This window comes from Paramisgurnus dabryanus, chromosome 24 (assembly GCF_030506205.2).
Source record: "Paramisgurnus dabryanus chromosome 24, PD_genome_1.1, whole genome shotgun sequence".
Taxonomy (NCBI): domain Eukaryota; kingdom Metazoa; phylum Chordata; class Actinopteri; order Cypriniformes; family Cobitidae; genus Paramisgurnus; species Paramisgurnus dabryanus.
Genome location: NC_133360.1, coordinates 10818037 through 10845727, shown reverse-complemented (window position 1 = coordinate 10845727; position 27691 = coordinate 10818037). Strand labels below are relative to the sequence as shown.

At 36.3% G+C, this 27691-nt stretch overlaps 1 protein-coding gene across 3 annotated transcripts; it reads left to right on the top strand.

Moving 5' to 3' along the window:
• The first annotated feature begins 312 nt into the window (after nt 1-312).
• LOC135727089 (disintegrin and metalloproteinase domain-containing protein 10) lies at nt 313-27691 on the top strand. 3 transcript variants are annotated; one of them, XM_065244796.1, is made up of 16 exons: nt 313-381; nt 2362-2462; nt 2678-2825; nt 3033-3151; nt 4507-4662; nt 9780-9859; nt 10247-10366; nt 12540-12632; nt 12835-13003; nt 19785-19933; nt 21931-22102; nt 22288-22432; nt 24588-24771; nt 25429-25528; nt 25719-25939; nt 26375-27691. In XM_065244796.1, the coding sequence occupies exons 2-16, from the start codon at nt 2390-2392 to the stop codon at nt 26504-26506; spliced, it is 2061 nt and encodes a 686-aa protein (XP_065100868.1). In that variant the 5' UTR covers nt 313-381; nt 2362-2389; the 3' UTR covers nt 26507-27691. The 3 variants fall into 3 exon arrangements, with proteins under 3 accessions (XP_065100868.1, XP_065100850.1, XP_065100860.1); XM_065244778.1 differs by having other exon boundaries at nt 10244-10366; XM_065244788.2 differs by lacking the exon at nt 313-381 and adding an exon at nt 2259-2277 and having other exon boundaries at nt 10244-10366.

Here is a 27691-nt window from a genome sequence, read left to right as displayed (position 1 = left end):
AGAAAAAATGGGAGAAAATAACCAAAATAACACAGCCACGTATTATGTAACTAGTATTAGTCAAATATTTCTATCAATGTTGTTCATTTTCAAACTCAAGAAATTAGTAAAAAACATGATTCATACTTACAGGCGGGAAAATAAACCTAGGTTTATACTGAGGGCGGAAAATGAGTGTTTTTTTTTTTACTTCATTCGCCGCAAGAACCGACAAATGATGACGTCAAAGTACCGCGAGAGCAATTCGAAGGATTCCCTGTATCTCCTCGAATCACTCTCGCGGTACTTCGACGTCATCACTTGTCGGTTGAAGCATGAAGTCAAACAAAACAAACACTTCTTTGCCGCCCTCAGTATAAACCTAGGTTTATTTTCCCGCCTGTAAGTATGAATCATATGTTTTGTTTTTTACTAATTTCTTGAGTTTGAAAATGAACAACATTGACAGAAATATTTGACTAATGCTAGTTAAAGAATACGTGGCTGTGTTGTCATGGTTATTTTCTAACTCCTTTAAAAAGTGACATTTGATGTATTATATGTTAAATTTAGCACACAAATGGTTTAGATTACTTCAGAATTGCTTAATATGCCTACATCTCGATTACTCGGTGTGTAGGAGGACTGACTTTTGTTCTTATAAACCGTTATAAAAAGATGAACTTTTGATTTCAAACGTCACATTTTAAAGATCAAATATTACTTTGCAAGTATTACCACAGGGTTATTAGATCACTAACATCTAATAATAACAACCACCAGTTTTCCATTTCATAAAATCTTTTCCATGAGATGAATAAAAAACTTTACTGAATGTTTCCTGTCATGACGCCTTTACGGAAATTAACCATGTTTTTGTGGTAAAAGTGTAGTAACCATCTTTTTTTGTTGTATTGATTGATTACTATTAGCAAAACCATGCATGGTTTTACTTCAGTAACCGTGTTTTTTTTGTTTGTTTTTTGTAGTAAAACCATGGTTAATTTTTGTAGAGGTATAAAATGTTGACGTGAATGCATAAATGTAGTAATGAAAAATAAATATATTATTTTTATGAAAAGTAAATAATTTCCATAAGCTTATTTCCATAGTTTCCATAAGCTTTTATTTGTATAATTTATGTATATTTGCATTTATTTCTGTATTTAACTACGTTTATTCCTACACTTATTATTTCTACAGTTAGGGGGCGCCATTAGCCTCTTTCACAGTCATTTACAAGACTCTGTATGTTATGTTTCAACTTCTGCATTTGTTTCTGTTATCATTTGTGTCACAGTCTAGAAAACAGCTACAGACATTTTTTGTGATTTACAGTTTTTTACATAAAACCATCCTACACAATATAAAAAATATTTTGTGAAAATTTAACCTTGATATCTGTATTACTGACCGATAAGGTCATGTCAAACGTAGTAATCTAAACTCAGAAAAAGTTAATGAGACTTTCACAGACATGGTCACATTTAGTTATTATGATGAGCTGTACAATATATATTGGGCGATAATTTATGGATATTTCATTACTTTTAACCAATGTGAACCAAATACTTTACATTCGTAAGAGTAAGCATAAAACACATTCAAGGTTTGAAAGTGGAAGTGCAAAAAAAAAAAATATTGATCTGAATATTGGTTTATATTGGACATGTTTATCAATAAAGATTCCTATATCAATGGATTCACTGTAAGAGTTGTTAAAGGATGAATACTTGCAGGGAGGGTGAAGCTGGTGTCTAATTTCAGTCTAGTAATGTCCTAAAGTAACCTCTGTCTTTAATGATGTCACAGACTTCAAGATCAGGTCGTGCATCACCGGCCAATCACATCCAGCCAGTAGATCTTGGAGGCGGGGTCAATCTCAGATCCACATGCCTAGAAAACCCCAGAGGCCATAAAAGTATTTTACCAAAAATACCAAAACGTCCCAAGCTTCCATCAGTTCATGCACTCTACAATTCAATCCAAACCAACTGGTGCTTCACTTTCACCGTCCATTGTTTCAGGTCCAAACATCATCTGGTTGTTTGAATTAGCACACATATACCTCTGCAAAAAATATACATGCATACATGGACCAAGCCATGGTGCAAATTCGAGAAAAGTCATGAAAATGTCTGGCCATCATCTATACAATGAGACTTTTAGGAGTTTCCCAAATAAAAAGTCACTTTCTGTCCGAACAATGTCATTGTACTCAACACACTGTCAATGCTCATCAGAAGTCTGTTCAAAACGTTTCTCCTATTACAGTTTTAAATTGTGACCCTCCTTCAAGTAGGTCTTTCCATATTAACAAGTCTGTATATGACTAGTAAGAACATGTAAATCTAAAGCATTCCTGTCTTTGTTGTCTCAAAGCACTTGTTGAAATAAGAAAGAGAGAGACATGCCAGTCACACTTTTGAGTCCTTCCAAGGTTTGCTTCCTGATTTACCTTTTATCTTCAGCACATTTTTCAGGTAAGACATTGACATTTTGACTTCTAATGGTGGAATTTTGTAGATGTATTCTGTGGAAGTAGTTTGCTTGCACATGGCTCAACTCACCCCATGTAAAATGTGGTTTTATGAATGCAGAAAGACCGATAAGAGTTGCTTGTTAAAGTTATACTTAACCCAAGCTACATTTTTCTTATGTATAAATAGCATTCTTTTTGTTGTTTTAAATATTTCAGAAGCTTTACAAGACATTAGCAAATACATAAAGCATTACGAAGGCCTTTCTTATGATCGAGAACTCGTACGGCAACAACACCAACGTATCAAACGGGAAACTCATCAAAGTGACCGAGAGCTTCATCTAGACTTCAAAGCCTTTCAAAGGTATGACATCTCAAGTCTTCAGATGTGTCCACCATGTGTGAGATTTGGAGCATCAAAGTTTGATTTTACTTTAATTGACATGACCTTACTCAATATTAAAGATATCAAGATGTTCTTTACATTATGTAAGATTATTTAATATAAATTTGTAAATTACTTTAGCTATGAGTTTTCACATATATTTGATTATGCACTGATTTATTGTAGGGTTTTCCGTTTGCGTCTAAAGCGAAATGTAAATGGTTTCACCGAAGACTTCAGTATCCGATCAGAAGATGAAATTCAGATTGGGGATCTCTCTCATGTATACTCAGGAACATTGCAAGGTAGGATTTCAATTGAAAGATAATTTTAGGGAATTTTCATAACAATACAGTGTTTCAATATAATCACATGTTCACAACAACCATGATTTCACCAGGTAGGATGTGTTTATCTCTTGTGGGTGGTTCAAATTCATTACCATTTCAGGTTGTTCGTGTACAAAAACGGCTGTAAAAATGTATCTGATTTTTTTTTTGCATAAATCTGTAAATCACCCTCAGTACTGATCAAACCTACAGAACTTTACAAAGATTTTAGCTCTTTAATTGCCAAGTTCATAGTAATGCCACTGATTTGGGAAAAACACACAAAATGACAGATTTTCAATATAAAAAGTGATTGTGGACTGGATTTCTTTAACCCTTCTCAACAGTCTTGGGCATGTCAAAGATTAGTAAAAACATTGGCTTTGATGCATTTTTAGTTTTTGTGCAGCATCAGATTTTATTTGTTTCTCCCTCATTTCTGTTCGTGGCTCTTTTTAGCCCATTGACTTACATTATAACGACATTTTTTGATTGCAAAGCCATGACATCAAATAATCATGCGTTTTTGATTGTTGACGGTTTTTCCTTTTGCTAAGAGGTAAAATTTGTCATTTTTACTGTTGATCACTATGTGACACCATTAACCCTTTAGTAGCCCTGTGCAACAAACAGCTTAATTTCTGGCTTGTACATTGAGTTATATGAAGCATAACAGAATATTAGAGAGAGAGAGCGAGAGAGAGCGAGTGTGTGTTAAAGCGTTAAAATCATGAACATTTTGTAAACATTTGGTAGTTTTGATCAGTACTGAGGTTGATTAACAGATTCATGGAAAAAAATGGGATTTTTTTTTATTTGATACATTTTTCCAGCCGTTTATTTAAGTGGCTTTTTTGTACACGAACAACCCGAAAGGGTAGTAAATTTGCCCACGGTATATTGTTGAGTTTTTGAAAAATTTATAAATATAAAATTTGTCACCATAAATCATTCCATTTGCTGAAACACAAAGAAAGTTGTGGCCAAATTAAGACAAAAAAAGGCCTCAATAAACCATAAGGTTTAAACATACTTGTCGGAACCGCATTTTTGTCAGCCTATCAGGTTGTAGAGTTTATCTAAGGGGTGTGTCTTATGAGATTAAGTTTGATTTCACATTGATTTCAATCTTTGCATGACCTTACTCAGCCATAATTAAAGATATCAAGGTTATATTTTCCACAAAATGTGTTTATATTATAGGATGAGAAAACAGTAAATCACAAAAAAATTTAGTTTTCACAAGCAAGGTCATTAAATATCACAGTACAGTACAATGCAACTCTGCTGTTCCTCTACTCTTGGAAATGTTTTTCGATTTGTCTTCCAAGATGAGAGTGATGGTTCCTGTCAAGGTTCGGTTCTTGACGGTCAATTTGAAGGCACCATCACAACAGCTAATGGCACGTTCTACGTGGAACCCATTGACAGATACAACACCAGCAAATCAGAACATCATTCCATCATTTATCACGAAAATGATGTGGGTAAGCAATGCATATCCTTATCAGATGTGTGAAATATGCACATTTGTGACCCGGTCTGTGAAATCCAGGTTAAGGTCTTTTAATCTAGTGATTATCAAAGTTTCAATCTTTTACATGATCGTACTCAGCCAATATTAAAGATATCAAGGTTATATTTTCACAAAATGTTCTTTACATCATCTTGGATGAGTTTTTGTAGAAAACAATTACTTTAGCTTGGTTTATACAGGCATGGTCACATATCTTGATGGCTTTTATTTACTTTACACACATTTATTCCTTTGATATGTGCATGAATGTTGTTGCAAGCAGCTTGAAAAGGAAACATCTGGTAAGAACATAAATGTTAGGAATATGTAAACATGCTCACAGTGAAACAGGATATATGAGAAAAGGTAGTAAAAACAGGATATACATGTATAGGTATAGAAAATGTGGGAAACAGGACACGTAAGATAAACTGCATAATGGGACTTGATTTTATGATTGGATTGGGAACAGTGGTCTCTACAGGTGGTACAGGTGCTTGGCGGGACTCTTGAGTGGTTGAAAAAGAGGACTTGGGGAGATCAGACGAAAAAACATTTCACATAGAATAGAGTTCAAGGAGCAAGAACATGAATGTAAATACAGTATACAGTATAAATTAAATGAGGTAAATTTTTATTGTAATTTTTATTAACCAAAATTAACTATTTTCTTTGAATTATCTTTTTTAGTTTTTAGTTAAACCATGTTTATACAGCTATTATAGTCAACCACTGGTTCAATAAGTAGAATATCTAAAAACTATCTCAGTATAGATCTATTTTTACCTACCTGCCATTGTGCATGCAAAATAAATAAATGGAGGTTATTAATAACGGTAAGTTATATCAAAGTCTCAAAAGTAAGTTATCTTAGGTACACTGAAAAAAATAATATGCTGGTTTTACTAAAAAAATATAGTGCATCATTTTTGCATCCACTTTTTTAAGTAAGTTTTACATGGAATTTTAATTTAAGAAATTGCTAATTTTTAAGTAAGTTATTCATGAACTTTTAAGCAATTTAAGCTTATTTTTTTAAAAGCAATTGCTTAAAATTCCATGTAAAACTTACTAAAAAAGGGATGCAAAAATGATGCACTATTTTTTTAAGTAAATCCAATTATTTTTAACAGTATACAAGTCCACTGCCTAGTTAGTAAAATAATTCAAGTAGTTTCAACACAAAAATATTAACTTAATTAAATTTTACATGATAAAATTTAGTTGAATTTACTTAATAATGTGTTCATTTAGAATTACTCACATTTTTTTGTGTTAAAATAGAATTTAAATAGACTTACTCATTTTATTTAGTTAAATTTACTACACCACGAAATCATTTTTACAGTGTAGCACGTCTGGAGAGCATAATGAGGATTACTGATACCTTACATTGTAAAAAATATATTTGTTGGTTCGACTTGACACAAAAAGGTTGATTTGAAAGAAAATTGTGTGTCAACTAATATTTTTAAGTTTAATTAATAAAAATTTTAAGGCAGCTAACAGACTTTTTTAAGTTGAACCAACTTTTTTACATCTCAGTTTTAAGAAACGTGCCTGTTTCATCTCATGTTTAGATTTGGTCTGTGTTTAGTCTGTGTTTACTGTGTTCTTTTTACCCTGGATTGATACAGAAAACCAAAAAGTGACCTTGTGTCTATGTAGCAGAAAGGTAAACATTAGCAGCGAGACGTGTGTCTGTATATTATGTGGATGTTGGTGGTCATGTGACCTTGTGGTTGAACTAACACCATATCATGAGACTCCAAGGTTACTCTACAGCATTTCCCATGATTTCAAAGGCCATGCTAGTTAGTCATCTACACTTAAAGCTTATGATACGGATGTGTTTTGTGAAGTTCACCGTGTTTCCTTTTATAGGTGATGCTTTTTATAGACCATACTAGTGTCCTGTGAACTTTACCTATACAATATGTCTGCAAACAGCATGGTCCTAAAGTTTAAGGGAATGTTAAAAAACAGGACTTTTGCAGGTTAACGCGAAAATTATTCAGTGGTTTCAATAAATGAAGAATATAGAAAGAGAGCATAACATAAAAAGATACTTATTTCCAGGTCACGGTATGTAAATGAGTCAATGACGTGACATTAATTATTTTTTTCCGTATGGTTCACGTGGTGTTAAAGTTTTTAATATCAATTTATTATGAATTTAAGCTGCTTTTGTGGTAACTGCCAAACAAATAAATATAATGCACTTTAATAAATTACAGACCATTTATATTTTTTAACTATGTGGCCTTTTCCCCAGATTTATCACGCAGTATTTGATTCCACAAGCTTGTTCCTGTATAAACATTCACTTTAATTTCCTTATTCCCCCGGTTTCCCGATCAATTCGGCCATAACAGTTTCTTGGATCTTTCTTATTCAGTCTCTGCGGGCGCAAGTACTTGAAAGAGAGGCACGCAGAATGGAGCCGATGTCTGGAAGTAATTCTGTCAATGGGTCAATGGCCGACATTTACCTTTTCCTTCTCACATGCTCCATCTGTCTACACACAGTTACAGATCCAGGAACAACTCTACTAGCCGTTGTGTTCATAGAAACCGATATGGTCATCATTCAAAGTGTGACCTGAGAACAGCTGTGGGCTCAGCTAGTTTGGCCGCCAGCTCATTTACATAGTACTCTTATTGGTTGATTCTTGCACACCACAATGGTGTGATCCAATCATGTTGCCCCCACAAACCCCCCAAGATATTTTACTGTGGGAGTAAAACTTATCCAAGTTGTTGTAAGCTGACTGTGCATGACATTTTTGTTATATTTTTTGGGGGACTGTACTGGTAGTTAAATACAAATGTATGATGTGCTCCAGTTGTTCAGTTGGTAGAGAATTGCGTTAGCCACACAAAGATTATGGGTTTAATCCCAGGAAACACGCTTACTTGAAAAAAAGTATAGACTGAAAGTCACTTTGCATTAAAGTTTTTCACTGCTTTCTTTGAGTCACCTTGAGCTTTAAGATCATACAATCTATATTATGTCTACAACAACGTCTTGATATTACTGTAGTATCTCATGAGAAAGTATTTGTTCAAATCAGTTAAAAGAGACGATTCAAATGATTCTTTCGCGATTTGGACGATCATGATTTTAAAAGAGTTGTATTCTGGAAACATTACGCAAATAGGTAATAGTGATGTCATTGCTTTGTACTACTGTATAGCTCAGTGGTAGAGCATTACGTTAGCAATGCAAAAGATCATGGGTTTGAACCCAGAGAACACAAATTGATAAAAATGTATATATTGTAATGCATTGTAAGTTGCTTTGGATAAAAGCATCTGTCAAATGCTTAAATGTTTGTCCAATTTAATTTGGCTTTTTAATGAAATAAACACTAGTAAGAGGACATGCTAAAATGTCCCACAAGACACTTTTCACATTTTCTAAAAAGAGATTACAGTAATGTTTTACATGAAGCAGAGGATTTGGTTTCTGCCTAAGGTTTCCAACAAAATCTCTCTTACAGTCTCAGCCTTGGCTAAACTGTAACATTTAATGTTACAATGAGGTTTTTCAACAGAGGTCAGAAAGATGAAATCCCTCAAGGAGCACTTGAGCAAGACCTTGGTTTTGCAATGAAGTACCAATTTTGAGATGGCATAAGAAAATTCAAGATATTTGCAATGTTTCTTTGTCAGATTTGACCGTGCGTTCATTTGTCATCTAGCTACACAGCACACTGAATAAAAAGCATTGGGTACGAATTAACTGAATAAATTACTTCTATAGCTTTTCCTGCAGCTGAAATGGTAGAGCATTTCTTAAACAGCTCTAAGGTTGTGGTTTTGATTCACAGGGAACACAAAAACTGATAAATAAATAGCTTGAATGTTCTTTAAGTTGCTAAATAAAAGCATCTATCAATTGCATGAATGTAAGTGAAAGACCTTAAGTTGTGTAACTCACTGACATATTTTCCACCGAATATCCATCTTCTGGCTCGTCTGGTTCTGCACTTTCCGACCTTGTGGATAATAGCGGAAATATGGATTGCCGGAAAAACTCGTCGTTGGCAGGAAAGCGTTTTTTCTTAATTGACGATCAGTCATGAAAATCAGTTAACTCGTCAATGGCGGGTAAAGAGTTAATTATGTTTAAATTGTTCTAAAATACCACTAGATAATATTGTAAGCCGTAAAATAATTTTATTTTGGATTTTTGTTTGCATCCGATGTAATTTCTGAGTCGCTAGTTACCAAATATTAGTGCATTGTGTAACATATTTCTTGCCGAATATCCAGCTTTTAACTCGTCTGCGGCTGCTTCTTCACTTTTCGACTCTTGAAACATCATCACAGTCTCAGCTGCATTGTTGTTCTCATCCGAAGATGTGCAACTGCTAATTTTACCTGACAAAACTTACCTTCGACATCAGTGTTATTCACACTCAGTCGGCACAAAAAAACTGTATAATTTGGGTAGTGTTTGTGTCGCGACTAACTTTTCCACCCTTTCTTTCCTCTTCACTTTTATGTTTGTTTTGTCAATTGTCTTATATTGTTAGCTAACCACTAATGTCTCGTCACACACAGTTTTTTTTATTTGGCGTGGCGCAGCGTTTGTATGTAATGCAGCATCATTTAAAATGATGATGGACGGTGCATAGTTTTACGGCAGTCACAGGGAGCAAAAATAACAAATGCACATAGTAAATGACAAAGAAATTACGGATAAACAACAATTTACTGCTCATGACATGCATACAAAAAAAATATTTATTGTACTCACAAATTAAAAATTAATTCCCTTAGTCCCGTGGGTGGGCCACCCATCACCCTGGGCCCATTTGCAACAATTATTGCATTTAATTCCATTAAATGGTTTATATGAGAATGATTAACACAGATTGATGTATATTTATTTACATTTATTTTTATATTAAAGTCTGCAAAATGTCATTTTTCTGAAAAAGTTTGTCATGCCCGTATTGCTATTTGACAAAACTCAATAACCAAAAACAATCTGTAACCCTCCCATTTCCTTACTTCCGCATTTTTATCCCTTGTGTATACTTTAATCTCATGCTGTAAACCTTCATGTACATTTTTCCAGACAACACTCCCTTGAGAGACAGCCATGTTGGATTCTGTGGTGCCGACCATCTGCAACGTCTCGTCCAGAACCTTCCTGAGGTCAGACATTACATCACATCTCCAACATCCTGTACTGTGTGTCCTCATATACCAAAATAATTTATTACAAGTCTGTAAATAATCCTAAAATCAGATGTCCTGGGCTTCCTAGAAGATCGTCCACGTTATTTATAGTTATATGCTTTTCTTTGGATTGTTTTCTTTAAACACCGTCTATAGTCTGCTAATTACAACCTATTCACAATCTTCTATTGTTTTAGAGTCAGGATCAACCTGGTCTGTTTACATCAGATAACATGTTGTGCTGTATTTTAAGCTACACATCATTCCCTTGTGTTCGGTTGGCGAAATTGAATTAACAGATGTGAAGCTGTTCATTTATCACTTTCTCAAGGTTGTAAGAATGTGTCTTGTGAATTACAGCAGATACCAACGTCTATGGCACAGCAAACGGTCGACCAGACCAAAACCAGCTGTCTCTTACATCTCTATGCCGACTATCGCTTTTACAAACGTTTCGGGAGTATTGAAGCAGTTGTTGCTCAGGTAAGTCTGACGTTTTAAAAGGATCATTCAACCCGATCAATCCTCATGACTGATGATGTAATGCTTGCCGGATGATTATCGTAATATTTTTCCAATCTGGGATGCACAGCATGTTCTTTCTTTGATCCCACTGGGAATTCTGGGAAATCGGGGGGTTTGTGTGTCAATCCTGGGCCGTTGCCAAACAACAAATTGCTTGCATGCAAACCATAGTATTATGTAAGAAATGTATGTTGAAGATTAAAGGCAATGTTTTCCGCCCATTAGGTAAATGTTTTGTGTTGTTTGATGAGTTTTCCAGCTGCTTTCCTGTGTCTGAGGTCACTGTACTATTACTTCGGAGGTAGTTCCTATTTTCTGGGTATTAGTTTTATAATAGTTGTGCAACTTTAATTCTTTTTCACAGATGGTGAATTGTTATTGTTTTACAAAATCACTTCCATGTAAAAGTTGTTTGTCTCTGCCACAAGAGTAGCCTTAATGAAAAACATCTTTTATTGCATCTTTTTTGTTGTTTACATGATCTTTAGCTGGAGAAAAAATCTGCTTGTGTTTTTCTTCCCTGTTTTGGTTATTAAGAATAACTAGTGTATGGGGCATAACACTAATAAACTAAAAGCTGCAATCTGTAACTTTTTTTTTAATAAACAAAAATCAGTTTATGTATTAAATACAGAAACAATCGGGGTCTCCTTATAATAATAATTTATGAATGGAGCTGTCTGGACAGAGTCAGCAGAAAATGTAATTACTTATTGTAATTATTTAATGCAGAGATGGCGATAGAGAGGCAAAAAGTTATGTATTGCAGCTTTAAAGGGACATGAAAATATGCTAATTTTCCATCTCCTCTAGAGTTAAACATTTGGTTCTTACCGTTTTGGAATCCATTCAGCGGATCTCCGGGTCTGGCGCTAGCACTTTTAGCATAGCTTAGCATAATCCATTGAATCTAATTAGACCATTAGCATCGCGTGGAGTGTCCCTTTAAAGAGCACCTATTGTCTGATTCATGTTTTTACATTTCCTTTGGTGTGTAAGTGTGTGTTAGTACATGTTAACGATATGCAAAAGGAACAAACCCCAAAGTAAACAATGACGCGAGTTATTGTCTCCAACGTAAATCTCTTTTCTTGACCTACAACAAACACACGGATTTTAGGCAATAGTTTACTTCCTAGGATTGGTGATGTAAACAAGACCGACATTATTATAATTTCTCCCGCTTTGGACTCACAACCTGTAAGTTAACTCTTGTTAGCAACCGAAACTTTCAAACATGGTAAGGAGCGTCACATTTCCTGCTGACGTCAAAGATATTCAGGCCAATCACAACGTACAGATTAGCTGGCCAATCAGGGACACAGAGCTTTTCAAATCTGTGCGTTTCAGGAAGAGAATGAAATCTGGAGCTACAAAAATGTACGATATGTGGAAAATAATGTGTTTTTAACCATAAACTACGCAAACACATTGTATTATACCAAATACACAAAATAACGTTGTTTTTAACAATGGAATAGGTGCTCTTTAATTATGTTTAAATTGTGCTAAAATACCACTAAATAGTATTGTAAGCCGTAAAATTATTTTATTTTGGAATTTTGTTTTCGCTAGTTACCGAATGTTAGCGCATAAAGAAGGATTTACAATAATCTAAATAGCTTTATTTTTTTGTCACTGCATTTAACGCTAAAATAAGTAGAATTGATTTTATCCCTAAAATGACACACTTTACACAACATTTCAGCGAAACGGGACTACGTACTCTTGCCATTCTTCATTACTCTGCCGCATTACATTAATCCTCCAGTATTCATACTGTAGCTGCCAGTCGCTATGTGCTAAGATGTTGGTTTTGGCAGGCTCATTGTACGGGACAGTGGCCAGATAGCCACTCTATTGCCTATCTACTGTGTTCAGCTGGTCCAAGAGTGGTTGCAGTCTCGCATTTGGGCTGTAGATGCAAATGTGCCACATTCCTTTGACCGTGACCGGTGCAAGAGACTCTCTGGACAATTGAGACCCACATGAGACTCTGTTGCAACTGATGCAAGATTTATTTAATAATCTGAAGATTGCTGAGACATGACCACTATCTATCAGCCTTTAAAAGTGTGTCCAAAAAGTGATTTTGCAGTTAATAATAACCTAAATGCATAATTTTTTACAGATCGCCTCTTACATGAAAGCAGTCAACGACATTTATGACCAAGCCGTCTTCGATGGCATACAGCTTATCAACTTCAAAGTCAAATATCTTACTGTAAGCCATCTGTTTATCGTTGTTTCTTACACTGTAAAAGTTTAAACAACTTAATAATAATAATTTCAATTTAACCTACTTTTTCAAGTTTTGACTTCTGATAAGTTGACATGACTTAAAAAAACAAGTTAAAATTGATTAACTTAATTTGTTTTGTAAACGTAACATAAAATATATGTTGATAAGATTATTCTGAATACAGGTGATGAAGGAGGAAGACCCCAGAAGTCCTTTAGACAAGCCTTACATCGGGCCCGAAAAGCTTTTGAGTCTCTTTTCTGAAAAAAATTGGAACGACTACTGCCTGTCTTACCTCCTGACAAACAGAGACTTCAGCGGGGTGCTTGGCTTGGCTTGGAGTGGTAAAATAGGTAACATTACAACCCCTTCACTCATGAGCCGCCTCATTGACGCCCACAACAAATATCACATCGAGCCTGCTGGTGGATTATTGTTATACGTGACGACGACCGACTGAGCTTTGTATTACATTAAGGGTTTTGGTATGTGACCCCTGTCCACGGTGGTCCTGAACTCGATTGAAGTGAAGCCTTCTGATAACATCGCTACAGTCCCAGACAACCTATTGAAAAATTTGTATTGGGTGGTCTTAGGGAAACTAAATGTAAAATCCAGAGAAACTGGCTTCCGGGAAGTGTTGTACTGTTTGAATAGGTTATTAGTCGCACATGCGGACAAAAATAAACTTTCAGGTTCATTGTTTGTTTACAATGACTGTAACTGTACAGTTAGTCAAGCGGTATTCCTGATAAAATGCAAGGACGCAGATAATTCTGAAGTATTTAGAAACCATTTACAGTTATGCAAATGGCAGACGCTTTTATCCAAAGCGACTTACAGTGCATTACACACTATACAATTTATCAGCACGTATGTTACCTTAAATATTCTGGGATCGCTTCCGTAAAGCAGACCTATTGTAAGGAATCGGATGAGAACCCGAGTGCAGACGATTAAGGGTTAAACAAAAGAGTTTTACAAACACAAGACAAAACAATAGCTCACGAGGGGACAAAACACATCAACAAGATATATACACAAAGAGAGACTAAACAAACTTGACTGACAGCTTGGCAGACTAGACTTCTAGACTGGAAAACACATGACAGTACAAAATGATCCTGCACAGAACTAAGGACATAATGACATTAAATAAGAAAATCTAAACAAGGTAACAATGGGAAAACAGGTGAAGGGAATGAACTAATGATTAACAATAAGCAGAACAATAGAACGAGCGGGCGGGAACAAGAGACGAGACACTGAAGGCACATCACCCGATACGCAAGGTCATGAACCTCCACAGAACATGAGGCTTTCAGAACCCAGACATGAAACAAGACTTTTGGCAGGATCCTGACACCTATACTGTTTTCACACAGAGATGCATCCGGGATTTGTCCGGGATCATTTGATTTTTTGTTCATTCACACTGCCAATGATTTTCCGTAATCTGCATGCTTTCACACACATACCGTAAAATCTCCTAAAGACACTTGACATATTTAAAGTCCTGCACTTGGTAGGTTTTTTCCACAGCGTCTAAAGTTTTCTAATTATCCCTGATTTCTCTTTCGAGATACCATGTGTGTGCATGTTTGTTTATGACAAGATCGTAAGGAGCACGCCATGCGCTGTTCTGTCATGCTGATGTATGATCTCAGCTTCAGTGTGGATAGTGAGATTTCCGTAATATACACGGGAAGCATTTTATGTGAACAAGCGTCAGAAATAATGCCATAAGGGGCGTGCCGTAGTGAGTCATCAGAAGTTATGATTCAGTTATGATTCAGAATCAGCTCTTTGACACAAGGATTTAAACGCAGATCAACATTCATGACGAGAAATGCCGGCAAACAGGACTAAAGCAGAGATCAGGGAGCTCGTCACTATCCGCGCTGAAGCTGAGATCATTCACCAGTTTGACAGAACAGTGCATCTCTACGGTATGTTTGTGAATGCATGTACAGATTCCAGAAAATCAATGGCAGTGTGAATGAACCAAAAATCAAACGATCCCGGACATATCCCCAACTCATTTTCTGTGTTTTTTCCGTAATCTCTATGTGAAAAGGGCTTATGAAAGTCTACTTCTTGGTGTGACATCTTGACCCCCCATGACCTAAAGATCTTTCAGGGGATAGTGCTTTGGAAATCTCTGCACTGGGTTGCTGGGTTGTTTCAAGCCATGGCTGGGTAAAATATGAACAAACCCAATGGTCGGGTGTGATAAATTAACCCATGCTGGGTTGTTTTAACCCATGGTTGGGTAAAATATGAACATTTTCTAAATTAATTTAACACAACAGTTGGGTTTGTCCCTATTTCACCCAAAAAGCATTGTTATAGAATGTGCTGACCTTATGTCAATGCTAGACCTCACAGACGGTTAACTCAACCAAGCAGTCATTGTTTTTTTGGTATTATTGTTGTATAATGAGAACCAGGCCACCAGCTGAGATCTTTGAATGTTGAAGTAACATTGACCACAACGTCGGCTGTGATTGGTTGAGAATGGGGGTGTGAGTCCACTGAAATGCTGACATGTGACTACAAAGCTATGTACCCCCCAATCCCTATCCATCACAAAAGTGGGACAACCGCATTCCTTTTTGAGGATTTGCCGCCATGGTGAAGAACTCACGTGAGGAGATTTTATTACACACATGCATTCCTGTATGCCAGTTAACAATCAAACATTAATGCAACATCAGGTGGATTTAGATGTGACTGGCAATGTGGAATTTTTATAATTTAGCCACTTAATTGTGTTGTTGACTTTCTAGTGCTCAAACATGTGATCACTCCTGGAATACACATACAGTACTTGTGATATTTTGAGGAATGCTGGTACAGTAGATGTTGTCACACATGGGTAGTTTGCACTCATTGGCCCCCAAGATGATATAACCAAGATGTCTTCTAGTTAAATAGCAGCTCCAAGTGTTTTGGCACTATTTTGACTCATGGGTCACTCATTTTAAGGGCGCTCTGGATTTTGCTGAGGGGGTTGGGCTTTGGTGTCAATCATGGTTATTTAGCAAAGACACAGTGCCTGCTATTCAGTCATGGAAAGAAGAGAAGTGAATGTTCATAATAGATCAGCAAGATATACCGAAACCAATGGGAATATTGCAAATTTGCATATCGCAATGGTTTGCAATTATTATAAAAAAAAATTAAGTATGTTGTATGTTGGTAATAAGCATTTATTTTATGATGTACACTGAAAAAAAATATTAATTCAATTTAAGCAACATTTAAACAACAAAAAAATTAGAAAAACAAAACAAAAATCTTTTGTTTAAATGTAGCTTAAATAAATTGATTGCGACCACTTACCTTAAAAAAATTGCGAAAATTGGATGAATAATTTTTTTCAGTATTTTATTCGAAGTTAAATTGATTTTATAAACATAAACATTATTATCGCTTCGCATGTCGTATATCCCATTGTTTAGTAAGTTATCGCAAACCGCTCTTCGATGTCCTGCAGCCCTTGTTTGTAAGAAAGGTGTGGTTTTAATGCATCATCAATTGGACCATACCTACCTTAATGTGGCCTGTTTCTATAACAATGTAATCTACTTCCTTGTATTGAGTTAGGCTTGCAAAAGGTCATGGGGTTTGTTCCCTGGGAACACACATATTGGTTAAATGTATACTTTATAATGGACTGTTATGGGTGTTCACGTGGTATGCGGCAACCGCGAGTGTCTAGTTCATTTGCAATAGGAGACGTGCAGAAATCGTCAAAACAGGGGCGGTTACACAGGTTAAGGGGAGTCGGAGTCATGCACCCAAAATCCTGCCCCTTCTGCAGACATGGCTTTTCAGGGCAGGTGCCCTTATAGTTGAACATTTTGCACTAAATGCTGCACAAATGCTTCAACAACATGAGAAAAGCTGTAGCCGCATAGCGATTTCGCCGCTCGCCGCATAGGCTACCGTGTGAAATGCCCGAAAATTTAAAAAAACAAAAAGCAAAAAACGAAACTCATGAAAACTTTATTCCAAAAATATTCCAAGAGTCCTGAGGTATCAACACGTTATGTTTATTTTTCCATGTTTCAAACAATGCGTTTTTATACTTTGGTGACTGCTATTGTTGTCAGTCTGGAATTTTCACCCAAATTTTAACCCTTTTGAAGTTATGTTATGCTTATGTGAATGTGTTACAGTGCCATTCAGAGTATGGTATGACAACTCACGTCCTAAACACCTCGTGTCAAAAACGGCCCATGCGTGACCAGTGGAAAAAGTGCCTGATATAGACCTGTGAACGTCTGTTGCCTCAGCGAAGGTGATATCAACCACCCAGAACCTCCCCAAAGATCCATCCTGGTCACCTTGCATGTTGATATATAAGCTTAACGTCCTGTAACGTTTTCCCTTGGTAAAATAATCTGAACCAGCCAAATGTCATGGCTTTTATTAATTAAGTCTTATATTATTTCTTCAAAGTTTTATACTCTTATATTCCACGTTGTTATAGAAGATATAATAAATGCATGACTCTGCATTTTCAAAAACTGATGAGAGCTGTAAATGAGAGTCAGATGAAGGTCATATACCCTTAGGAAACCCACGGTGCACACATGTTTTACGTAAGCCAGCTTGTCCAACATCGATGTATAGTTCTTGTAAATTTCCCCCGACAGATGCTGAAAAATGCTAATGAACTCGTCCCAGCGTTTTTGTGCGACTCTTATGCACAAATCACGCTACATCTGAGGAGCGGTAAGCTTGACCTTGTTTTTTTTTAGATGGAGAAAAACAATGCTTTGGATTTTGATGGACAAGCTGATCTCAACGTCCAACTCCCAAGTCAAGTAAAATTATGTAATTGCTTAGCGCTGTGTGAAAAGGACCAGCTGTTTGTGATCATTAGTACATTTCTCTGTTGGCATTATAGATTGAGGAGCTCATGAAAGAAAAGTGCTAGGGATTTCTGCTTGTGCTGTATGCAGATGGTGACAGATGTTATTTTATCCTAAGCCCTGTAGATGTTTTCATTTCTAGGAGATTGAAGGCCTTTACCCTGAACTTAGTCAAGGGAGCTAACTCCAGCTGTTTAACCCATTCCAGTATTAGTTGAACAATAAGCTGTTAAACTGCTACGCAACAATGTTTGATAGTAACTAAACATAAGTTTACTTTTGTAGTGTGATAGCTTAGGTGTTAAAAAAATAATTTAATAAATAGTTTTGAGTGTTGTATAACAAAAACCTGCATTGCTGTTTTGTATAACTTCACAAATGTTTACGTAAAAAAAAGTTCGGATTCATTTTACAACTTTTGCAAATTTTGTATAAATTTTTTTTTATTGTAATTATTACATTTAATTGAAAATTGAGTTTTAAAAAGATTAATCATTTCATTTTTATCCCTGCTCAATGTCCCTCCTTACAATCAGAGTATAAATTCTGCAATAAATAACATGTTGTCAACTAAGTTATCTAAACTAAGTTATTTTCTTTGGTTTTCTATATTTGTTTGCTGTTTCTCTAATTAAATTTTCGTTACAGCAAAATTAAAACATAGCATACATACATCCTAATGCTGGTTTCAGACCAGCCACGGTAGAAGAGTCAAGCGCAAGTGATTTCAATGTTAAGTCAATGTGAAGACACGTTGACGTGCGTCCGGAGGTCTCGTGGCGCGAATGAGGCGTTTAGCGTGGTGCGGTAGACGCGATTCTGATTCATTGGGACAAATTGAGCATTGCCGAGGGAAACACGCGAGGTGAAAATGTTGAACTTCGGCGGAAAAACGCGTTGCAGAAGCCCTGACCGTGGGTTCACACCAGCCGCGTTTGAGACATCAAAATTGCGTCTACCGTGCCTAGTTTGCCGCTTGAACAGGTTGAGTTTACTTGCATCATTCACATGAAATTCTAGTCATTGAGACATTCACTTGCACGTGGTCTTCTGCGAGTCCGCTCGCTTTCTGTAATCACTTCACTACTAGAGCAAGCTCCTGATTGGTTAATGCGGCGCGTTTTCCTGCCAAAGTTCAAATTTTTCAACTCGCGCGTTTGCTGCGATAAGGCTCAATTCGCGCCATTTGAGTGAACTAGACGCGCGAATGATGCGGAGTCGCGTCTACCACGCCGCACTAAATGCCTCATTCGCGGCGCGAGGCCTCCAGACGCACGTCAACTAGGGCTGGGTATAGGCAATGGCCTCACGATACTATACATATCACGATACATGGCCCGTTATGCAATGCATCGCGATACGATACGGTGCACTGTGTTGCCTGTTGCGATACATTGCAAGTCTTTTTTTTAATCAAAAATGTAATAGAAAAGTTTACTTTTTTTTCTTTTTTTTTAAAGCCATAAGAAAGGTTCTTATTTTAATGATCTAGTCTTGCGAAAGTGCACTTAAGGCATGTCCGAATCCACTTTTGCTAAAGGTACAAAGTGATCAATAAATCCGTTGGCTAGCTAAACAAATCTAAATAAATGCAATATTAGCACTTTTTAAAAGCAAAAAATAAATAAAAATCTGCTTACCAGGCTACAGGTAAGACAGCTATTCTGCAAGCTGATCTCAGCTTCACGCCTTTTAAAATCCTGTAATCTGTCCTCATTTATGTCAAATACATTTAATAATAATCTTTTAGATTTTAGTCCTTTAATTTTTATATTTAAAAACATTTGTGTGCTGTCTATGTGTGTAATAAGCAAACGCACATACTCGTCCCGTTTATAGGCACATATTACTAACACGCTTTTTTAATAAGAAAGACAAACATTGCGCCATTGACTTTAGTCCAGGTTGTAGTTGGTTGTCAATGGCGTTGTCTATTTTATCTGCCTCAAAATAGCAACGCACCAACAATGTACCTAAACACACCTTGTTTTTAAGCCAGCATGGGCGCACAAATGTGCGCAAATGCATTTGCTATTTAAACAATGCTGGACGTGAAAATGATAACTGCGCCGGGCTGGGTGTATGATAGCGCTGCATTGGGCTGGCTGTATTATTGGGCCCAAAAAAGCTTAATTGTGGGCGCTTATGTTTTCCTTGTAATTTCTACTGTAGATACTTTTCCTTCTCTTCCCCGATTTTTTTAATTTTGAATCTTTCTGATTTTCCATTTTTGTTCTCTGTCACTGTTTAGATGATAAGGGGGGAATCTGCTCTCAGATGGTCAGTAATTTGAGCCATAACACAGGCCTGATCACCCTGCAAACGTTCGGCTACTATCTCTCCCCCAGACACGTGCAGCTAACATTCGCCCATGAGCTTGGCCACAGTCTCGGAGCCCCGGTGAGTTTTATCCCGTTTGTCCTAGTTCAGTTGATATTACAGACCATCTTTAATTGTTATTTAAAATTAACTTTGTGTATGTCTTGTGTAAACAGCCAATCTGCCAATTACACATGCTCAGATGTTTTGCGTACTTCAAATATGTCCTGATGACGTCACTTGGTTTTACAATGCATGCTAAAAAGTAGCATGTGGCATGTCACATCAGTTATTGTCAATTCATTTCGTAGTCAGTTTACTACTTATCATAGTCTTTAATGAGTATTGATCTCGCATAAACCTTCTGTATGTCTTTCACCTATAGCTGTCATGTTTAGCATGTCTTCTTCCGTAAATAAGGTCAGCTTTGCTCTAGCAGTCTACGTCCTCTTTACGTTTTCGGTTGTAGACAGCTGACAAGCAGTTTTCAGACTGGGGCTATATCCAAAATCGCTACTGTGAAAGTAGGTACTGAATTAGATGAAGTACCCACTCATCAATCGTTTGAACAGTAGGTACTATATATTATGAATATGGATAGTATGAATGAATTCGGACATACTACACTCCCCATGTTGATACATCACGTGACAAACGTCATTATAACAAGCTTGTCGTTAACTGGAATGATTTTAAACTAGTGCAATAGGACAACCACAAGGGACATCTGTTAATATATATTTGCATTTGTATAGAGCTGCGTTACCGCTTTTAGACATTTTAGAATAAAACAACGCCCCTCCGTCTTTTTCTTTGTTGGATAACTTATATCCAAGGGGCTCACGGGAGAGTAAAAAGGGTCTCCATCGAATGAACACTTTGGGATCATGCCGGAAGTAGTAGGTCATCCGGGTACTTTTTGCCGTTTTTTGAATACTATGAATTGGGACATACTACTCGCCTTGCCTACTTCTTTTTTTGCCTACTATATATAGTATGGAAAGAGGCGGTTTGTGGACACAGCCTTTGGGATCTTGCCGGAAGTAGTAGGTCATCCGGGTATTTTTCACCTACTGTTTTTCGAATACTATGAATTGGGACATACTACTCGCCTCGCCTACTGCTTTTCGCTTACTATATAGTATGGAAGTAGGTGGTTTCTGACACAGCCTTTGGGATCTTGCCAGAAGTAGTAGGTCATCTGGGTACTTTTCGCCTTCTGTTTTTTCGAATACTATGAATTGGGACATACTACTCGCCTCGCTTACTGCTTTTGCCTACTATATAGTATGGAAGTAGGCGGATTTGGATGCAGCCTTCGGGATCTTGCCGGAAGTAGTAGATCATCTGGGTACTTTTCGCCTACTGTTTTTGAGTTCTATGAATTGGGACATACTACTCGTCTCGTCTACTGCTTTTTGCCGACTATATAGTATGGAAAAAGGCATTTTCTGACGCAGACTTCATGATCTTGCCGGAAGTAGTAGGTTATCCGGGTACTTTTCGCCTAGTATGGAAGCAGGTGGTTTCAGACGCAGCCTGAGTTTTAGATACAGGGCAGATAAGAGGATTTTCTTCACCTCGAGTTACAGGGAGGCCTGGGAAAGGAGCTGCTGGCCTTTGACACAGTTATCTCATTTCACTTCTGGCCCTCCATGTATTTCACAGCATTTATGAATGAAAAACAATCCAACGCTATATTGTTTACGTCATGTTTGGTCTATTTAAAGCTACTGTTTAAGTAAAGAGCAAGTGGTGACAGATCATTGATGCATTAAATGTTCATGCATGCATTCAGTTATCCATAATCCAATCGTCTAGAGTTATCCCTATAATAAATCTCTTTATAATGTACTTATCAAAATATTTTGCTGAATTTTTGTCCCTAAATGGCTCAAGTATTGATTAAGTATATTTATTTAGCAACAGTAATAGTGTACTGTGGCGGAGTGATACTCCAAAGTGCCAAACAAACCTGGCACTACTTTGTAAGCCAAAATATAATTCTGAATTGTTCTCAATTAAAAAATTTTTACTTTTCGCTGTATTTCGTTTAATTTAACTTTTGTCTGCGTTAGCACGATGAAGGCAATAACTGTGGAGACCTGAAGATAACCCAAGGCAAAGGATGGTTTTTGATGTACCCGCAAGCCGCCTCCAAGGTTGAGGAGAACACAGACAAGTTCTCCAGCTGTAGCCTGGAGGACATCAGTATAATTTTGAGAAGCAAAAAGGACAAATGCTTTGTAGGTAAGAAGCTAAATACATTTACATGGGCATGAACTCTTAAGGTGCATGTGAATTCATTTGTGAGACCGGATGGGATACAAAGCTCTTTACTGTCTTTTCATACAAAGGTGCCGCTTATCTTAGCGGCTGATCAGAGGTGAGGTTAAGCCAGCTGACTACAGATTGTGCCTGTTTTGTCTTGTCAGTTAGCGATCAGCCCATCTGTGGAAACCGCATTGTTGAAGACGGAGAGGAATGCGATGTTGGGAATGACGACGATGATCCATGCTGCTACAGCTCGAAAAAGCCTGCAGGGGTGGAGTGCCGAATGAAGCCTGACAAACAGTGCAGGTTCACATTGATCTATTAAAAAATTATGACTATCCTTAACCCTTTATTTCTTCAAAATCCACGTAATAACAATGGGTCTCATTCACTAAACTGCAAAAAATGACTTTCTTACTTAGTATTTTTGTCTTGTTTTCAGTAAAAATATCTAAAAATTCTTAAATCAAGATGTATTTTCTTGATGAGCAAATGACCTAAAAAAAATAAGTCTAGTTTTACGACAAAACTTATCAAATTTAAGTGAATTTGTGCTTAAAACAAGCAATAAAATCTGCCAATGGTTTAAATTCATTTATTTTTTTTCCAAGTAAATTCATTTTTTCCTGAATTTACTTACTGATTTTTTTTTGCTTATTTTTTTGCAGTGTAAGCATGCGTATGCACAAATTTGTTCGTAAAATGTGCGTAAGGGCGTTTTAAATTACAAATCATCATTCAACAAAAACTTTGAAATATAAAATAATCATGAACAAGGAAAAACGACTCTATAATATATATCTGTGTTATATATTTTATATATTTTTTCCTTGTTCATGATTATTGCGTACATGTGGTCTAAGTTGTTCTTTTTTTTGTATACATTTAAAATAAAATTTAGTTAAAGTTAAAATGTCCGTACGCACATTTTACGAACAAATTTGTGCGTACGCATGCTTAGTGAATGAGACCCATTGACTGTTCACTGTAAAATCTTAGCAAAAAATAATGCACTCTAAAATAATGCTTGTGATTGGGTTTCAATTCGTTGTTGGGTTAAATGGGTCAATGACGTGACGTTAATTATTTTGTGTCCGTATGGATAAATTAAATGTAAAAGGGTTAAAATTTCTAAATATATTTGCAGATTACTTGCATACATTCTCATTTTTGAGGACCAAGTCTAAAATTTCTGGTTTTATTTCATTTTGAAAGAATATTTGGGGGATAATTGCAAAAAATGTCAATGTGGTGTAACCGGTCTGTGTCAATTGATGTAACTAGTATTTTTTTAAATGAAAATATAAATATATTCATAAAAAAATGTGGAATCAAATATAATCATCTAGTTTAGTGTAATATGATTTTTTTTACATAAATTTTTACATAATTTGGCAAAGATTATTTAGAAGACAGCTGTTTTCTACCGAGCCCCTAAGGTGACATTGGAGGAAAAATCGAAAGTTTAGTTTCATGTGCTCACGTGAAACTTTCGCGTGCTCACTTAAAACTTTTGCGTGCTCACTTGAAACTTTCGCTTGCTCATGTGAAACTTTCGCGTGCTTACGTGAAACTTTTGCGTGCTTATGTCAAACTTTCGCTTCCTCACGTGAAACTTTCGCGTCCTCACGTGAAACTTTTGCTTGCTCACGCGAAACCTTCATGTGCAGACTTTTAAAAAAAGTTTAGCGATAGTTTCACGTGCGCGCGGAACACTTTCACGTGCGCGCGATAGTTTCACATGCATTCGCGAAACTGAACGCAATAGTTTCACATGCGCACGCGAAACTAAACGCAATAGATTCACGTGTGCATGTGATAGTTTCATCGTGCGCATGCAAAACTAAATTTTATTAAATTTTTTCTCCATGTCCCTTAGGGGCTCAATAGTTTTCAGCATATATCAGGACAAATATTACAAAAACGCATAAAAATTTACATTTATAAATAACTAATAAAATGATATTTTAAAATTATTTTTTTGACGATTACGCTTACATCCCATCAAGGTTGATAAAATATTTAATATTTCTCATTCTTTGGCACAATTGCCGGTTACACCATTTAACATTTTCAGGTCCATTCAGTCTTAACTTTCATAAAAATGGTGCAAATGTAATTTTTTATTGCATAAAATTTACATAAATACATTGTGCATTGAAATAAACCTGATGCGAGCTTTTAAAAAAAGTAAAAAAAAAAAAAATTTCTCATATTGCCACTGACCCAAATATGGACAAGACGTTGCGTTTAAAATAATACATGCTGGGTTGTTTCAAACCTTTATCTATATTTTGCCCATATTTTACCCAACCATGGGTTAAAAACAACCCAGTATTGGATCACTAATAGACAAATGTGATGCCCCATTACAGGGATATTTAATTTCCAAAATGTGTAGTCTAAAAATGTCTTTTGAGCAATGTGTATTAAAACATAATCTTTGTTGACTGTGTTTCAGTCCCAGTCAGGGTCTGTGCTGCAGTTCTCAGTGTGTCTTCAAGAACACCACACAGATATGCGGCCAACCCACCGAATGTCGGAAGCAGAGCATTTGCAACGGTTCCTCCGCTGTGTGCCCCGAACCTCCCGCCAAGCCAGACATGACATTGTGCAACAACGACACACGCGTCTGTTTCGCAGGGGTGCGTCTGGGTTTTCTTAAAGGGACGGTGCACTTAAATGACAAAAATGTCATCGTTTTCTCACTCCCATATGATTCCAAATTGTACACTTGGTAGAGCATCGAATAGGCAGCGCAAAATATCTTGGGTTCGATCCCCTGATAGAAAGTATGCATTGTTATGCACTGTAAATAACTTTGGATGTAAACAATGTGCAATGTAATGCAAACTGTATGACTTAATTTCATCTGTAAAACAGGAGTATTTTTAATTGGTCGATGGGGCTCTTGCTTTCTATACAATGGAAGTGAATGGGGACTTTTGGCTTATTGTAAAACCTTTTGTAAAGTTTTACTTCCTTTGTGTTCCTTGACAGTCATATGGGTTTCGGAACAACATATGAGTCAGTTAACGATGACAGGATTGTTTATTTTTAGATGAATTGCGTTAAACCCATTAACATGTGATGCCAATGTGTGCTTCCATAGACAGTCCTTTTTTCTCGAGCCAAATGTCATATAAAACATCATGCTGTCGTAAATATCCGCATGCATGAAGAGAAAGAGTTATGTGCAGGATATCTCTAGTTTTATGTACACCGTATTAAATCTTTTGTGCTAATACATTTGTAATTTTTATGGTGTCCTATTTCACAATGTGACGGCCTTGTTGGCACAGGACTGCAGCCTTTCTCTTTGTGCGTTGTACAACATGGTGCAATGTGACTGCCCCGGCGAGAATCGGACCGAAAAGTGCTACATGTGCTGCCAGCAGAGAGGTAACCTCAATTTTCCCTCGGAGGAAAACTTGTTTACTGTTTCACTGCTTGTTTTAAAGGACATTTACTGTGACATAACTACTCTATAAAGTCCTAAATGAAGCACATGTGTGTTTTCTTCGGAGCAGCTTTGTAGAAGCGAAATGTTACGAATATTGTACTTAAACTATATCGTTTGCTTTCTCTTTAGATAAACCTCACACTTGTGCAAGCACCACATCGTCCGTGCTTTCCGAGCACTTTAATGGCAAGCGTGTGGCGTTGATTCCCGGCTCCCCTTGCTCTGGAAACCAGGGATACTGCGACAGGTTCAGACTGTGCCGAATCCTGGATGCCGACGGTCCTATTGCCAGGCTTAAAAATTACTTCCTGAAATTGAATGAGTTCGAGGACTTGGGTGACTGGATAAAGGTTTGTTTTAATTCAAAAAGATCTCATACAAAATTGACTCTAAAGACATTTACGTGCTTTTCTATTGCATTGTGCTTTTTTATTTATTTTTAAAGTGCATTGCATTAGGTCATAAGTTTGATCCCCAGGGAACACACATACTCATAAAAATGTGTAGATTCAAGTCAAATTTGGATAAAAGTGTCTAGAAAGTGTGTAAATCTGATATTTCGATGCTTTATTATGACACTTCATACATATTTTACTATTCGTATTCATTCGTACCCCCATATTCGTACATTTTTCTACAATTTCTTGTGCCCTCATGACGGCAGGTTTTTTATGATAAACGTATGTATTCGTACAATACACTTTGTGAAATCAGGCTTGATATTTATGGTTAAGTATGTGAATCATATCTCTAACCACTCATAACTTCTCTATTCTTCTTTACAGTCTTATTGGTGGGCAATACTTCTAGCTATTCTCGCCATTTCAGCGATAATGGCTGCGACTATCTGGATTTTTGGACAGCCTTTGGAGATTGATGAAAGCCAGGAAACATCTGGCCGCTTGGAGCTTCGCTGACATCATTTCGAGACAGTTTATCAATGTAAAAACGTTCTGATTAAACATCGAAGGTTGTGCAGATGCTCAGCTGGGAGGGATCTAGAGTTGTGTTGCACCTGTCCAAACATGATTTAAAGGGATAGTTCACCCAAAAATTATGTTATCATTTAATCAACCTCAAGTTGTTCAATACCTGTATAAATTTCTTTGTTCTGCTGAACACAAATGAGATATTTTAAAAAGTGTTTGTAACCAAGCAGATCTGGGGCACCATTGGCTTCTATAGTAAGATAAAATAAATGGAAGTGAATGGTGCCCCAATTTAATTATTAACATTTCTCAAAAAAGCGTTATTTTTGTTCAGCAGAACAAATACGTTTATACAGGTTTGAAACAACATCATTTTCATTTTTCACTAAACTATCCCTTTAATTTTACTTTCACTTTTATTCATTTTTATTTTCAAGGTTATTTTAACTCGATTACTCATTTGTGGTTTGATTGTTCAGCAATGAGTCATTTTTCTCGATTACATCATAGGCAATGCCGCCTACAGTTTTTTTTTTTTTTCGAGAAAATTTGGCATTTAAATATTGAGAAATCAGTGCTTAGGTAATAAATAGGATTTGTTTAAACAACAGATGACTGTAATTTAAAACAATGGATAGGTTAAGTTTACACACACTACAGGTTTTTGGAGAAATTTTGTAGTATGTTTGACCACCAGTAGTGCAATTTACTCATTTAAGAAAGTATAAATGATAAATACTGAATGTATGTCTTGAATGCACTGTAAGTCACTTTGGATTAAAGTGTCTGCCAAATACATAAATGTAAATAAAAAAGGGAAAATTTGTAAAACCAAACACATTATTAATTTTTGAGGCCGGGAAGTAGCCACAGATATCAGTAAGGTCAAAATTTAGACCTTTTGTCTCCAATACTGACACCAGTTTGTTTGAACTGTTAGATTTGCTTTCACAATCTATTCATGTTGTCCTTGTTCGGGTTACCATGATAAGCACCGAGAACTAAGTGACATTTCAAATTGATCTCAGATGCGGTAAAAAAGGTTAAAAAGTAACTATAGGTAAAGAGGAATTAAGACTGATGCAATAGTATGATGTTGATGTAACTAATAGATTGTAAATGTATTATCACAAGAAAAATTATTATCACAAAATAAATGTCTAAAAAAAATGA